General features: G+C 42.8%; 1 protein-coding gene across 3 annotated transcripts in view; it reads right to left on the reverse strand.

The window, feature by feature from the left end:
- NR3C2 (nuclear receptor subfamily 3 group C member 2) overlaps positions 1–15932 on the reverse strand; it is a 211145-nt gene that overhangs the window by 12191 nt on the left and 183022 nt on the right. For 2 of the 3 annotated variants that reach the window (XM_030450453.1, XM_030450454.1), the window contains exons 7-8: positions 5928–6058; positions 1625–1782 (exon numbers count right to left, since the gene is read on the reverse strand). In XM_030450453.1, coding sequence (XP_030306313.1) covers positions 1625–1782; positions 5928–6058 — 289 coding nt within the window. The remainder of the gene's footprint in view (positions 1–1624; positions 1783–5927; positions 6059–15932) is intronic. The other variant, XM_030450456.1, reaches the window with a different exon arrangement.

Here is a 15932-nt window from a genome sequence, read left to right on the forward strand (position 1 = left end):
GGAGAGCACCAGACAACTCTATAAATGCAGGGGTTTGTTATGCTGCCCCAAGGTTCAGACGTGAATACCTTGCAAATGATTTTATCACCCATCCCCTTTCTTTCCACTTCAACACTACAACTTCCTTTGCTGGCACCGAGCGAGTGAAACCTGATCTCTGAAGAATGAGCTATTACTGCAGCACTAATAATACTCTCCCTGCCTCCCACTAAGATTTGCAATGTTTTAATGAACAACAGAACAATATTTGAAAAATAATTCCACATGTACATTCTGTAAACAGACCTCAGGCTCTTGTACAGATATGACCTGAAGTGCACTGTACTGTACTGTCTCTACAAAACTGAAATTGAAGTCGAGAACAAAGAAGTACATTTATATGTAGTCTCTGAAAGCAAGTGCTGTAGGTTCTCCATGCAGCAAAGTTACTTCCTTGCCTTCCCAGGATGGATCAGGACAGTTTCCTCCTTTGCTGCAGTTTACAAGTTTTTACTGGGAGGTGATCAGCACGTGCTGCCAGAGGACCTCTCTTCTCTCATACCCAAATGCAACCAAAGGTCACTCTCACAGGCCCCGTAAGTCTCCTGTCACTTGCTACACCCTGTCACACTGTCAGAGAGGACAGGCACCAGGCACCTGCTGGTCCCAGGCACGGGGCTGGTGTTTCAGAATTCTCAGGAGACACAGGGGAAAACCCCTCAGTCTAAGGATAAAATTACAGTGGGGTCACTGCCTTCCTCTGCAGTTATGGAGATCATGGAGATACATCCCTGCATCTGGCAAGGTACATCTGGAAATGCACTGACCTGCACTTTACTGGATAGAACTGGTTGCTCTCAACTCAACAGCTCAACATTACAGACAACCCTGCTAAAATTGCCAGCTGGCACCAAGCACCTATCACAACCCTTCAGAGCCACTTTTGGGCTGAGGCACCACCAGCCTGGGTTTTCTGGGACTAAACTATTAGTTTCCCTTTGTCATTCACCACGTCTCACTCCTGATGCGTGCAAAACAAACACCCTGCACTGAAACGAGACAGGGCAGTAGAAATAACAAAACAAAACAGTGAATCTTACACTTGAAAAGCTTCAATAAATCTTCAAATGCCCAAGATGGCCCCAAGGTCTTAGTGAATCTTTTGAAGTTATCATTATTGCAAATCCAGCTGCAGAAGACCACCAAATTAATTCAACACATATCAGAACATCAGCCACGTTGAACGCATGACGTGCTAATCCGGCTCCTCACATTCAGAAGCAACTCACAGGATGCTCTGCACTGAACACTGCATCTAACTTAGGGTCCCAGTTAACATCACTTCCCATGCCAATGACCCTTTGACCCCACTAATAGCTCTATTAGCCTTAAGTGTCTCATTGGAGGAGCACAATACTATTTAACATAGCGGAAGGCAACAAGACCCAGCCCTTAATGACTTATGTTTTCTTATTTAACTTGGCAGTTGTCCTTAAATTCATCCAACAACTTGTCTCAGATGTTCCTTTAAAATAATTTCATTTTCTTTTCTCCCTGTTAGTTAACACAATTAAAGATTACTGGTTTACCTTAACGGAGAGATTTTTGCTTAACTTGTCTCCACTTCCTGAGGAGTTATACTTACATCATGCATGGAGTCAAGGAGTTTAGTCAGTTGGTAGAATCTCTGCCAGCTTTGCCCAGAGTTACTTGGACATTTAGTTACCATCTTCTTTAGTTCTTTAATGTAATTTGCCCTCATTTCTTCAAATGCAGCTTGGCTTTTGAGACCATCCTTGGGAACTGTCATTGAAAAGACAGTCTTATATTAATATTAACTGTATTGTTTAGTTTTTGATGTGCATACTTTAAAAGTTATAGTAATTAATGGATGAGAGAATCAAACCTTTAAACAAAGTCCATAATTCTACAGACATTGGAAAGGAATCAACAACATCACACAGACTTTCAAGTGATTCAAGCACCCTCTCCAGATGTGTGATTGCAGAAGTTGTGGCAGAGGACAAGACAACATCTCAGCAATAGGACACATGCTAACCTCATGCTGAAACTGGTTTTATTACAACCCAACCACACACACACACACACACACACACACTAGAAAAGACAGATGGATCAGTGATTTTTTTAAGAAGTTGAAAATGTGATATATCATTCTTGAATGATTCCCCACACTTGGCAGAGTAGGAGAAGGTACAGAATTACAGCTGCTATATAAAGAAATGCTAGACCAAGTGTCATGTTTTTATGCCATCAAGTAACATCTAGAATTTCTTTGAATGCAGGCATCCACATAACACCTAGAACAAACAGAGCCATTATTCTACCTGAAACAGAAGACTATTTTCCAAACAGGCATCCTCACCCATGTTTGACCATGACAGACAGTTACAAGCATTTCTAGTGTCCTGTCAAAAGTTCCCATCTGCCAGAGGGATCATTTCACAAATGCTCTAAAAGTAGAGGGTTTTGATACTTTTTACTGTGATTGATTTCAGGCAAGGCTAATTACAAAAGCAAATAACTGTTTCTTTACAGACTGTGAACATCCTTGTAGTCCAGCAGGTTCTATCCTAAACAGCCATAGCTTCTAGGATCAGATCTCTAGGAAAAGAGGTTATTAACAACATTACACAAAATGTTTTGGTGTTTTAATATCTGGATTTGTTGAACACTGCTTGACCATAAAAATATTTTTCTACTCTTAATGCTAGTCCACAGAAGGAAAAAACCAAAACACTACACTGGAGAGAAGTGACTTATTTTCTAAACAAGCCAGAAAACTGTGTCAGAGTAAGCTAAATGGGAAATTACTTCTTAAAAAAGGAAAGAAAAAAAAAAGATCTTCCAGTTTAGCTTACCCTGACTTAATAACATGAGGGAAATTGTCTTGTTCTTCAATTCCTGTGAGCTGCCCTCTGTCTGACTGCAATCAGATCCTAGGCATGCAAGAACTGCACAAATGGCTCCAGAGTAGAAGCTTTCACAAAAAGCACCAGTTCTTCTATCACCACTATCTGCCAGAGCAATATAGCATTGGAAAATGGGGAACTCTACCACCACACGACTAGCAGCAAGGACTTGCAACTCCCCAGTGCTGGAAAGGAGAACAAGGAGGAATATCTTTAGAAAAAAAGCCTTGGAGGTAACACACTGACCTGCCTACCACTTGATAAACATTAGATGTTTAAATAGTAAAAACATAATATTTACTTTTAAAATTCAAGCTATGAAATCTCTCAGCCAGTCAGCTGACAGAAGAACCTCTCTGGAACAAATTTAGGTCAAGCTGGATGAAGAGACACCAATGAAGATGAGTAGAGCCAGCAAAGCCTACCAGGCACCTACACAAAACGTGGAGGCTCTACAGTTCCCTGTGCCTACATGCTGCTGAAAAACTGTTAGAGCCACTCTGTCTACTACTAAATATTTTACTGTTCTGTCTGAAAATTAATGTACCATCACCCCAGCCAGATTATTAAAAAAGAAAGAAAGACCACAAATAAAAGAGAATTCAAGCAAAACATGAAATGCTGGAGGTTTGCCCAGTGTTTCTGATTTTACTTATTAAATGCAGCAATGCTGTTGGCAAGCTGCCAAAATCTATGGTGTGTGGAAAGCAAGAAAACAATTGAGTTGTAATGTGTGGTTTTTTTCCACATGTAAATGGAGTGAAACTTCCTTGATGTGGTCATCATGAAAGTTTCAGAATAACTTGTACTCTGCTCATCACACTTTTCAATAAAAGAAATTAAATGAAAACAAACCTGGTGTTTTCTGTCACAAGGCTGTATCAAGACACATTCAGAGCCAGGTTTGCCGTTCCTGACATAACACTTTCTGGGTTTTACCACTACCTTAATTTCCATTTACCTTTCTTCTCTCTATTGTAAATATGCTGATTCTCCAAAACCAAGCTATTTTTAGTATTTTTCTTTTGTGACTGTGGTGTGAGTTTCAAGGGGACCCAGATAGCTGAAGTTAATTGGCTGAGCTGATCTCACCTGACAATTTTTCAGTTACTCAATTCATCATTTAACACTCCTGGGAGTGAAGAACAATAAATAACTAAAAGAAATTTTGCTGGTTTTAGAATGCCTTCAGACTCTTTTTCTAAAGATTCTCCCCCTCTAGGGCTGATTTAAAAGTAGCAGAACCACTCTCCAATCCAGACACTCCCTCAAGAACATTTTGGGAACCAGAATTCCCTGAGCACATCCACGTTGCTTCTGGAGAGACAGTGAGTGACAACCTTCAAAGAAACCCATTTATGCCCAGGGCTGCCCTGGAGCATATAGCACCCCACAGTCCCAGTTTCACCAGCAGATCACCTCCTTGAACCCTTGGTGGAGCAGAACCTGGGGGCCAGGACACAAAGAATTTCCCAAGTGGTGCCATTTCTCTCCATCCCAGGGAGGTGGACTGGCTTCAAAAGAAGGAAAGGAGACAGCAGAGCTCAAAAAATTTACAGCTTAAGGAGGTTTCTATTATCAGATCCAAATTCCCTTCATCTGGGATGGGAACTGCAGGTTCATGTCCTCCTTCAAAGGTAAATACTTTAACCACAGAGCTACCAAGCTGGGTGGGATGGGCAAGGTCTGAAAAAAAGGCAGGGCAGAGAGGGAGAAAGTGCCCTTCCCACCACCCAGGCTGGAGGGATTGCCTCTCAGCTTTGCTGGAAGCTGCAAATCCCTTGATAGGCACCTGACTGCCTGTAGCTCACGTGCCCATGGGAGGCTCCTGGATGCCTCAGACTGCTGCTGCATCAGCCCTCTCTGGTGTCCTTCAGTGGTCTCAGCAATAAGAGCCTTCCAGTGCTAAGCTACCAATGCTTGTTCCTTGCCATTCATTTCCCCTCTCAGCTTGCTGGAGCAGAAGATGGGATGATGGGAGAAGACAGCAAGGTCTCAAAGGGTGTGCTGGGCACTGCTCAACACCAAAGAGGCAGAAGCTCTGAGGAGCACAACCTTGGGCAGCCCTGCCAGCCTCAGGTGGGTGTCCTGCTGCTGACAGCAAGTGCAAGCCAGAATAAACACAACAGCCCCTTTGATTTCTGGCTCCTTCTCTCCAAGCACCATGCCCCCACATCCAGCCTCCCTTCTGCTGGGGAATTCTTGCCCAGTGAGTTCACTGAAGTGACATCATGAAAGGACACCAATCGAGCTGATGTGTTCTCATCTGCCACTGAATGGATCCCATAAAAGGGAGTATGATTATACAGAAGAAAGCTTGTTTACAGGTAATTGGCTTTTTCATCAAGACTGATGGAAAAGTAATGTACAAACTCCCTGTGTATTTATACAGTCCTTCTGCGACAGGAGTTTTTCAATATTTTGAGCAAGATAAGATAAAGAGATCTGCTAATTACTATGCAGTGCTGTAACAAACTTCAAGATGAAATTTTGTATCTCAAGAAAACTCCAAGCATAACACTCAAGAGAAAAATGAAGCATGCACTGTCATTTATTAAAGTTGCAGAGCCCTGTGAAAGGGCTTATCGTTCTCAATTCACTAGGCACTGGAAAATGACACATTTTGCAATACCATGTACATCTCCTGATCTGAGGGTGATAAGTCACCCAAACTGGTGGCTTGAGTGTTGAATGGGGATTTCTCCTCTGTCCCCACAGTTGTGCCTTCTTGGCATGCCTGGCCAGCTCAAGCTGCTCCTGGACAGAGAGGGGGTGCAAATCCCCAAGCCCAGCCACTGCTGTCCTTGCAATGCTATCCTTTCACGTCACACTCAAACTGGAAAGACACTCCCTGTGCTAAGGGAGACCAAGACCTGCAGGTAAACCCTAAGACACAAAACAGGGCTCATTCCTGCATCCCTGCTGAAAACAGTTTGGCTCTTTTGTCACACCGGTTAAAATCACTGCATCTCTTTGCAAACTGGAGTTATTTTTGTAGCCATGACTCTAACTTACCTGTGCTTAACAGCAGCAGAACTTTCATTATAGTGTACTCCTCAAAGCTAAGCTGCAAGCGAACAAACTGCAGACTGATCTGGTGCATCCCCTGGCACAGTTCAAACATAGCAGACTGGCGCATCCGTTCCCTGCAAAGAGAAAGAAACAAAATTCAGATGATAAATACAGGAGAGCTCAACGTGCGTGGGGCAACCCAGACATGAGGAGAGAGAGGAGCAACCTGGAAGAGACGCCCTGATCACACAGGTCAGTAAGACACACTGCAGCCATCAAGTTCAGGTTAGGTAAGTGAGCTGGGGACTGCAGAGATGAAGCTGGAGCCCTGCCAGTCCTGAAGGGCTCCTTGGTCCCCGTGCTCCTGGGCTGACAGAAAAAGCCCCTCCTGTGAGCTTTGGGGGTGACGGGCATCGCCTTGCTTAGCTCCTGCACCATCCACAACTGGTGGGTGGGTTGCTGCCTGGGCAGACCACAGGCAGCAAACACACACACCTCCTGGAAGGAACAGAAACAAAGGTGACTCTAGTTTTGTTCACTGGTGACATCTATGAACTCACAAAAATGTTTTCAAATGTTTTCAAGTATAGGCATTTGCTCAGCTCTGCCCTGGCTGATGGACATGAGTCCCCTCTGGGGGTCAGAACCAGTGAAACGGGGGAACCTGCACCAACTGCACGCATGTTTTAAATCACACAACCATCAAATAATTTGAGTTGGAAGGAACCTCTAAAGGTCGCCTCGTCCAACTTCCCTGCAGTAAGCAGGGACACACTCATCGTGTTGCTCATACATCCCACATCTGCTGCCATACAGGTGGAGATGAGTTTCAGAACTGTCTGGTGTAGAGATGAGCCAGGGGAAAGGATGGCCAGGGAGGACCAACATCCTCACACCTGCAGCCTGCACCACCCAGGGCAGCCAGCTCTGGCCCCAGCCCAGCAGCCTCCAACAACAGGAAAACCCATGGCAAAGAGCTCCACTGCCCACCATGCACAGTTGGGTCTGCAAGCCAGCACAGCCCTGGGATCAGGGATTTCCACTGTGTCAGCAGACATCTTGACTCTTCTCATCCTGAGTAACACAGTCCCATAAAAACACAGCTGGCCGGTCTGGGAAATGGGGAAGTGGTTTAACAAAATTAAAATAAAATGCATGAATTCGTGTTGTTGACTTTGTGTCTACAGCAGATTCTGAAGTTAAGAAATGATTGGCATTACCACTGCCTCGGCCAGCAGCACTTACGCACTCTTCCCAAGTAACCTCCATTTCAAAGTCTCTGGTTATGACTTTTCCTGGATGAAAAGGAGAAATGATTTCCCAATCACTGAAGTTCTCATTAACACCTGTTTACATCAACAACCTACACTGGATCTCTTGCAGGGAGTTACCAACAAAATTGGTGTAGCAGTCTCTTTTTCGAACACTGAAACATAAAAATTCTGTATGTTTCTTCCTAAAATAAAAACCTAAAATAATCTGCACTAAAGTATATAATAAGATGATCTCATTCACTAATACAGATTTTTCCCGTTTAAATGGTAAAATAACAAGATAGATGACTTGTACCCAGTTTACTCTTTTTTTTTTTTTCTTTCTTTAAATATCCTTTGATACGTTTAGCTTCAGCCTCTAATCCTCTTCTCTTTGGCAGCTTCAAGCTAATCTACCCCACGTAAGTTTCAGGCAGAATTAGGATTTTGCTGTACTTCTACAGCTGCTATCTCAAACCACAAAAGCTACAGCAGAGTCAGTGAGCATTGCCTGTCTCATTTTGAAACTACAATATATGTGTAGCTACTTAAATGAGGTGCTATAATTGTTCAGTGACCACTACTTTTTTTTTTTTTTTTAAATATATAATTGCTCAAAACCAATTGTCTGTATTTTTTCAAAACTTTTTTTCACATAATTGAGGAATTGGAAGAAGTTCAGCTAATTATTTTAACCAAGCAATAGCCTTTTCAAATATACAAATTGGCTGGTGAAAGAGAAGAATCATACTGTGTGCAAACAAAGACTGACGTAATCTTCCTAGTGTTTTATTTCAATAGTGCCAGAGCAGATTTTATTTTCCTTCTTAATACTAATAAAGCAGACTCCCCATTGTTATATGGGCTCTGCACTTTTCCCCTGCTCCACCCTCTTCTGGAGACTAGGAGCTTCCAGTTTCTTTTTTTTTTCTTTTTTAAATTTAATAGTAGTAGTAATGCCACATTTATTTATTTTTATTATACATCATGGACCGCAGGGGAAAAAACCAACCAACCAAAAAAAAAAAAAACCAAAAACAAAACCCAAAACCAAATAGAAAAAAATACCCATGGAAAGCTTTGGACAGTGACTGAAATACCACTTGGCCCACTGAGGAGAGCAGCCTCTGCTGCTGGATACACACAGGCACCAGCACACAAACCCAGTACTTACTGGTGCCACCTGCACACCCAACACCAGCACACCCAACACTAGCCATGCTATGAATGCACACAGTGACCCCCAGGATCTGGGACTGGGTGAACAGGAAAGGATTTGCAGAATTAAATGGCATCAAACAAATGGGCATTTCTGAATACGCTTTGCCTGGGGTCCTGCTCCAGCCCCAGGTCTGCCCAAGGCTGGTGGTGACCATGCCCAGACTGTAGCCAACCCAGCACAGAAGACCCTGGATATCTCCTGGGGTCTGAATGTGCCCTTAGGGTGGATGATCAAGTGTGCCAGGGATGGGCACACTTCTTCACATTTGGCCACTGCATAACTCAGCCTACTTGCTTCAGGGATACCACCCTAACCAGCCTGAGGTCTCCCTGCCTGGGGGTTGTTATGGCCCAGAGGTGTGGCTGTGGGCACCTCTGAGCTGACCCAGAGACAGATAATGAAAAAGAGCCCAAAAGAGTCCAGTCAGTGATCTCCCTCCCCCTGAAACTGTTCCCCTTCCTCTTCCCAAAACTAATGAATCCAAGTCTAGGACACAGACAATGGAGGCTTCCAATTCACCTCTCCCAGGAGGCTCAGAGGGATGCATACTCAAGTTGAAAGGCAAATGACTGATAAGAGACATTTGTATTTTAAGAAAACCCCAACATTTCAAGCTGTTTTTCAGACTGCTAAAGACTCACAAAACGAAACCACTGTTGTATCCAGTATTACTTTTGCAGGACACCAAAGCTTCTCCAGCTTCAGAGCATAAAGCAGCTACGACCATCCCTGCATCTGACCTCCACAGACATGAGAAGCACCAGATCTGTCATCAGATACCACAAGCCACACAGCAAATAAAACCAAAACATTCTGAGGTTTTGTCTCAGGTTTCTTATGCTTTCATTAAACAGCGTGGCAAACCCCTGGCAGCTAACCTGAAAATATCCTGACTCAACCTCTCTTTTTCACGTTGCATTGCACTTTTGTGACATTTTACTTTTATCTCTTATGGTTTTCTTTGTATTTATTTTGCATTTATATGATTGCCTAAAGAGAAGAATTTCAGTAAGTTTGTGTTCCTTTTTTTTTTTTTTTTTTTTTTTTTTTGTATGTGTGTGTGTCTGTTTTTTAAATATGTAGTCTTTTATCTACTTCCAAATACTGATTCCTGCTTTATCCTCAAGGAAAACCTGATGGCATTGTTTGTAGCGAGATAAAATTATGCACAGAACTAGTTACTAAGGGGTTTATTTAAAATACAACAAACCTGTAATTTCAATTCAGTTTCCTTCCTGAAAATCAGTTCAGTTGATTTATTACTTATTTACAAAATATTACTGACTGCAAATTGTGTTAGTTAATTTCCACCATGGGGAAAAATCAAGACAAACTTTTATGCTGTCTCCCTCCCACCTTTTTTTTCTTAAGGAAAAAAAAAATAAAGCAAAACCCAACGAACCCAAACCAGTTCTACCTGTGACACAGCATATAAACTTCTCAGTGTGGAAAATGGACAATGTGAATATCTGGAATACAAGGATATGCATCTTAAGGGACATTTAAGAAGGTAAGTACCTTTAAGTAATAAAAGGCATGGAGCCAAAGCTCTGACTCTGCTGTGTGGATATGCATTCAAAAGTGGTGTCATTAGCTCAGTTTAGCTTAATCCTCCTTTCATAATAATAAGCTTTAAGCTTTCCACCTTAAGTTAATCCATCTTAAGTTCCCCAAGTGTCCCCTTACAGGCTTAATTTAATGCCTGGCTCACATTCTGCCTGACCCTTCAAACAGCACCCAGCCCATTGCCCCAGGTACTGCTCTGCCCCATTTCTGTGCAGAGCCTCTTTGTGACCTTGTCTTAAGGGGCCATAGAGTTGCTCACCACATCCTCTCTGGAACTCATCTGCTGTTGCTTCTCCCTCCTTTCCCAAAGAAGAAAGACAAGGAAGGTATTTCAACTGGTGAAGCCCTCCAAGGAACCTCAACCACCTTGGTAGAAAGAGGGGGTTTGATCCTGCTATTGGATTCCTTTCACTGCAGCAAACGTGTTCCTGGTTGAGAGAACCCCAGGCACTCTCCCTGAGTTTTTCTTCTCTTTCATTCCACTTGATCTGGGATCTCCTCCTAACCCCTTGCCATCTCTAGATACTCTCCTCACATCTTTGCCACCCTTATTCCCAAACTGACTTCAGATCTCCTGTCTTCCTTCTATGAGTAGGCTGCATGGAAACCAGCTCTGCAGTACCAGCCCAACACCTCAGACTTTTCCATCCTCAACATCTACTCACAGAGAGCTGACTACGTGGATGGGAGACTGGCAAACACACCCAGCTCCTCCTGTTCCCCTGCTCTGCTGGAAGTAGCTGTCCTTTTACACAGGGACAAGTGACAAGGCAAATGGCTTCTGTGCCTGGCTGACACAGTACCGATACCCCAACTCACCAAGGGATGAGCCAGCCAACTACAACAGAGATGTAGGGTTTGAGCAGCTCCACCAGGGGAGAAACTGATATTCTTCATGTTTTTTGATTTTACACTTTTTGCCCTATAAGACCTGTTCCCAGTTTGGTAATTCAGAGCCTTTCCTTTGCTAGACTAAAACCCGTACCCATCTGAAGCTTGCCCATCATTGAAAATGATTTTCAGGGAAATTCAGAAGCACATTACACTGCAAGAAGACCAAAACAAAACAAAACAAAAAACCTCAGCATCTCAACAAGAAAACCTGCCAAAGGTGTGAAGGTGAAAACCAATTTGGAAATCTGAAAAAGCAAGGTATGCTTCCCACCATGCCAGAATGGGTCATACTGAACTTGGTAGAGAGAGAGGGGAAACATAAGCAGACACTCTTAGAGCAAAGCAGGGAAAAGTGGATAAAGGGGGAAAAACTGCATGTACATGGGATCACTGAGTCCTTTCTTCAGCCCCTCAAACCATCTCATCAGAAAAGCCCTTGGCTGAATTATCTTCCCTGCCTTAGGAGGGCTTCACTTGTCTGAAATAAGTTTAGAGGTTCTTGGGAGAAGAAAAAACCACCATCCTATTGAGACAACAATTTACTTTTTCTTGAAGGAGTATTCTACTTCAACAGCTCTATCATGAAGAACAGTGGGAACAGAATGACACAACTTAACACAAAAATAAACCTGTTCTTCTGTGCAAAGGGGTAATCACTGCACTGCATTGCGTGTGGCAGCATTGGGATCCACTGCACATCATTCTGCTCAATGGACCATACCCAGACACCTGTTTCCCATCTTGAAGCCATTATAAACACAACCCAAGTCAGCAGTACTGGAGGAGCATCATTAAGTTATTTCACTGATCAAAACCCAAGCCAAAATACATGCAGAATTCAGGCAAAATTAAATTATGACTTTTCATTTAGCACTTATTTCTTATTCAGCACTTTCTAATCTCTGCTCACTCCGCAAACCAAAGAAGAGACAAAAACATACTCTGTTCAACACACTGCCTTCAACTTCTACAGCATTAGAGCCATCTCCTTCCAGGAAGGAAATAATACCTGTTACCTTGCATTGATGGAAAATGCAGGTACTCAATCCTGTTGAAATTAATGGCAGTCTTATCATAACTTCTACTGGAGAGAAATTTGTGTCATGCCCTTTTTTTCCTTTGACTTGTCAGTAAGCCAGCAGAGAAAAATACTCCATCTTCAGCATCACCAGCAACCTCCCTCCTCCTTCTCCTGAAAAGGCAGCAGATGCTCACCCTAAGCAGTAAGGGATAGAGAATTCAACCATTACCCTGCAGGTAGTTAAACTACCATGGATAAACATAAGCTGGGAATTAGGTGATTTATCCAGCCAAGTGTTAGCCCAGAGGTAAAATAAAGGTGACAGCCTCAGACGACCACTCTGCTGCCTACCAAAGCGTGGGCGGCTCTCGGCCAGGTTCCAACATCACAGCCCCTGGCTGCCTGCTCTATTGTGCTGCTGGAAAACACTTACCTCATAGCAGGCCCAGGGAAAAAAACAAACCAAACCAGAAACTAAGTGCCCTTTGCCTCATCCCCCTGTGGCAGTCTGGATTTTCAGCATCCTCCTACATTCCCAGGCCATTTTGGCTAATTCTGCTGCTGGACTGCCTCATGCATAAACTGCTGCTGTGCTCCTGCAGGAATCTGACATGCAACAAGAGGATATGGCTCCCTAAAAGGAAGCACAGTGAAAGAAAGATAGATTTCCTGTTCAAAAAGGTGTTGAAAGAGAAGTACTTCAGTAATGAACTCCCTGAACCAACCCTGCCAGCAAGAATGGAGAAATCCACTGTCACCAGAGTAAAACATTTAACCCCAAAAGCTTCTCTCCTGGATGCTGCAGAGTCACAGGTGTGTAGCTGGGAACACCAACACTACCACAGCAATGACTGTGGCAGAAGCAGCTGCTGAACCCAGGAAGAAACAGGGATTAGACTGAGGACCACAAGTGCCAAACTCTGACACATGAGAAAAAGAAGGTCACATCAAAACAGAACTACAGACATAGCTGGTATTCTGTAAGCTTTAGCCACCCAGGCATACAAACTTGTTAATTTTTAGACTGAACTTAAAGAAGTCAAAATCTGAAAACTACTTTTCCTCCTCCTGGTAATTTCAGAGAATTCAATCCCAGGTAACTGGTATTAAGAAATTCAGAGCTCATTTAAAGTACCAGCTTAGTGCCCTCCTGTTTTATGCCTCTCAACAAAGAAACTGGCAACAGCTCCTGGATATAACCATTGCCAAAGGAGAGTTTCAGCTCCCAGTCAGTAACCCAGAACTTGTGCTAAAATCCAACCTAACAATCCCCCTGTTATATAACCCTAAAATCTCAAGCACACAAACAGCAAAAAAAAAACCAAACCCAAAACAAAACAAACCCAAGTATCTGCTGGAACTAACAGTTAGCAGAATGCTGATACCAAATACTCTCTTTTTTGTTGCCATTTGCAGTCCAGAAGAGACAAATCACAATTTAAATGAGAGAATACGTAATAATGCCTTTACCAAAATGCTTTTTCAATACCACATTCAATAATAAGTGCCAATAATCTCATCAGAGAAAGGTATCCCCAGCCAGAAAAGGTGCCCATTAGGTATCCTTTTGTACATCCGTGATGCCAGAGCTCACTGCCACTTGCAATAGTTCATCAGCAAAATTGCTGCTGTATTCCACATGCAGCTGTAATTCTCCTCTTGTGCCAACAATCCCTCAGAAACCAAGGCTTTGCTCATGGTGTCATGCAAAGCTTGGCATTTTCTGGAATTCAACTGAGGCATGCCTTCCTCTCATACCGGTTTAGAGAAACTACTTCCTCATTTTTCTTTTAATCTGGAAGATTAATCTTTAACTCTATCCAGGAAGTAGCGAAAGGAAGCACCGTGCATGGTGAAAGGTCCTTGGAGATGCCAACAAACAGCTCATTGATGTGCAGAAAGATTAAAGCAGCACCATGTTCAAACAGACACTTGAAAGGAACAAACCTCTTCTCTGTCCTAGTGCTTCCTGTCAAGGACCTTGAGAGAAGTAAAAAGACACCCCCTCAAAAGCCTTGTGGATGTCCCAAAGTCATGCTGAGACAATACTACTAAGAGAGCATAATTATGCAAGATACATGTAAAATCACTGGACAAGTCTTCATTCTGAAGTCACATTCTAAAGTCATAAAACCTCACAGTCAAACCCCTTGAAAGACATCACAAGTTGGAAACCTGACAAAACATCCACTGGGCCAGCAGATGATCCAGATGAAAAAAGAAGTGTTTGAGAAAGATTAGATCATAGCAGTGAAGTTAAATAAAACCTTTGCATCAGTGCTCTCTGTACAGGAGTCCAGAAAGGCTCTGTACCAGTCTCCTGTTCAGTAAGTGAGTGTGAGAACTAGTTTCAGATTGAAGTGTAAGAAGAGGGTTAGAAAGAAAGAAAAAAAAAAACCAGTAAAATGAATAGTAATAAATCACTGAGACCAGATGGCATCCATCCACGAGCTGTAAAGTAACTTAAATATGGAATTGCTGAACTACTACCTCTTCTGTGCAGCTTATTGCTTAAATTGCCCTTATAAAAGGCATGGAAGATGACACACGTGACTGATTTCTTAAAATGGATGTGGGAGTGGGAAAGAAGCACTCAGGAGAGCAGAGGCTAGGAAATCCCCTTTCTGTATCCAGCAAATGATTGGAAGAGGAACGTTAATAAATATGCTATAAGGGAAGAAAGGCAACAGAGCTTTGGCAAAGAGAGGTCACGTCTCACAAATCTGTATGAGTGCTCTGACAACAGCACAAGGATGCTCTGGTCGATACAGGCAATGTCTGTAAGATGGAAATGCTTTGCACATGCCAGGTCTAGCTGCATCCCACAGCCATATGGGGTGAGACCTAAGCAAACACCAGCCCTCCTCCTCCTCTCCTCTGCCCTGGTTTCCACACAAAGGAAACTGGGGCATGCATCTTGGGTATGGGCTGCAATACTGTCTGTCAGCATGCCAGCAGGGGTAATTACTGGTCTAGGACCTTCTGCACACTGAGCTTTGCATCAGGAGGGAGATATGTGGGAATGCAATCATGGCAAAGTTGGACTTTAAAGCTCTTAGGAAGAACTTTTCACATCTCTCTTAAATAGAGCTTGGGGATATGGAGGAGGGATCTTCATGGATTATTAGCATCTTAAAAATAGGAGACCAAGGGTAATAATAAATGGACATCTCTCACAAGTAATGGAAGTTACCAGGGAAGTCTCACAGAGCTCTGTACTGGGGCCTGGGCTGAAAACTATACTTATACATCATCTGAAAAAAAAATCAGACCTTCAGAAGCAACAGAGCTTGCTGGTGACTTCAGATGATGAAATTAAGAGCTGCCTGTGAAAAGCTGCTGAAAAATCTTGCAAAACTGTGTGGCTGCCTGACAAAATGGAAGGTGAAAATCACCAATTGTAAGACAATGAAGACAGCATAACCATCTTCCAGCATGCATACAAAATAACTGGCTCTAAATTAGCAAGCATCACACAATAAATAGAACTAAGTGTAACTTGGAACAGGTTTTGGAGCTTCTGCCTTTTGCAAATGCTTGCCCAGTGTTTAATAATGGTCAAAAAAGCAAAGGGTGTGAGAAGAAAAGTCAAGAGCAAGACAGAATTAGCTACTGCATAAATCTACTGCACTCAAACACAGCATGGCAGCCTGGTCTCGTCCTAAAATTAATACAACAGGCTAGCAAAAGTATTGAAGGAGGAGATGAGGATGGCCAGGTGTAGCAAACAACTGATATACAAGGGGAGATTCAATTGACTTTCTGATTCTTCAGCTCATAGACTAAACAATGTGACTTGACAGGGATCTATAAGTGATAAATAGCATACACAGGATGCAAAGGAATACATCCACTACTACTACAAACACAAGAATGAAGTGGCACTCCATTAAATGATCTGCTACCTGCTTCAGAAGTGTCTCCATCGAACAAATATGTGTAATTAAATTGCAGGAGTGACTGCCACAGAACATTTTGGATGTCAATATTATAAATGTATTCAGAAAGGTACTAGGCAAATTCACAGAAGACAGATACACAGGGTTATTAAG

Source organism: Calypte anna, chromosome 4B, assembly GCF_003957555.1.
Source record: "Calypte anna isolate BGI_N300 chromosome 4B, bCalAnn1_v1.p, whole genome shotgun sequence".
Classification (NCBI taxonomy): domain Eukaryota; kingdom Metazoa; phylum Chordata; class Aves; order Apodiformes; family Trochilidae; genus Calypte; species Calypte anna.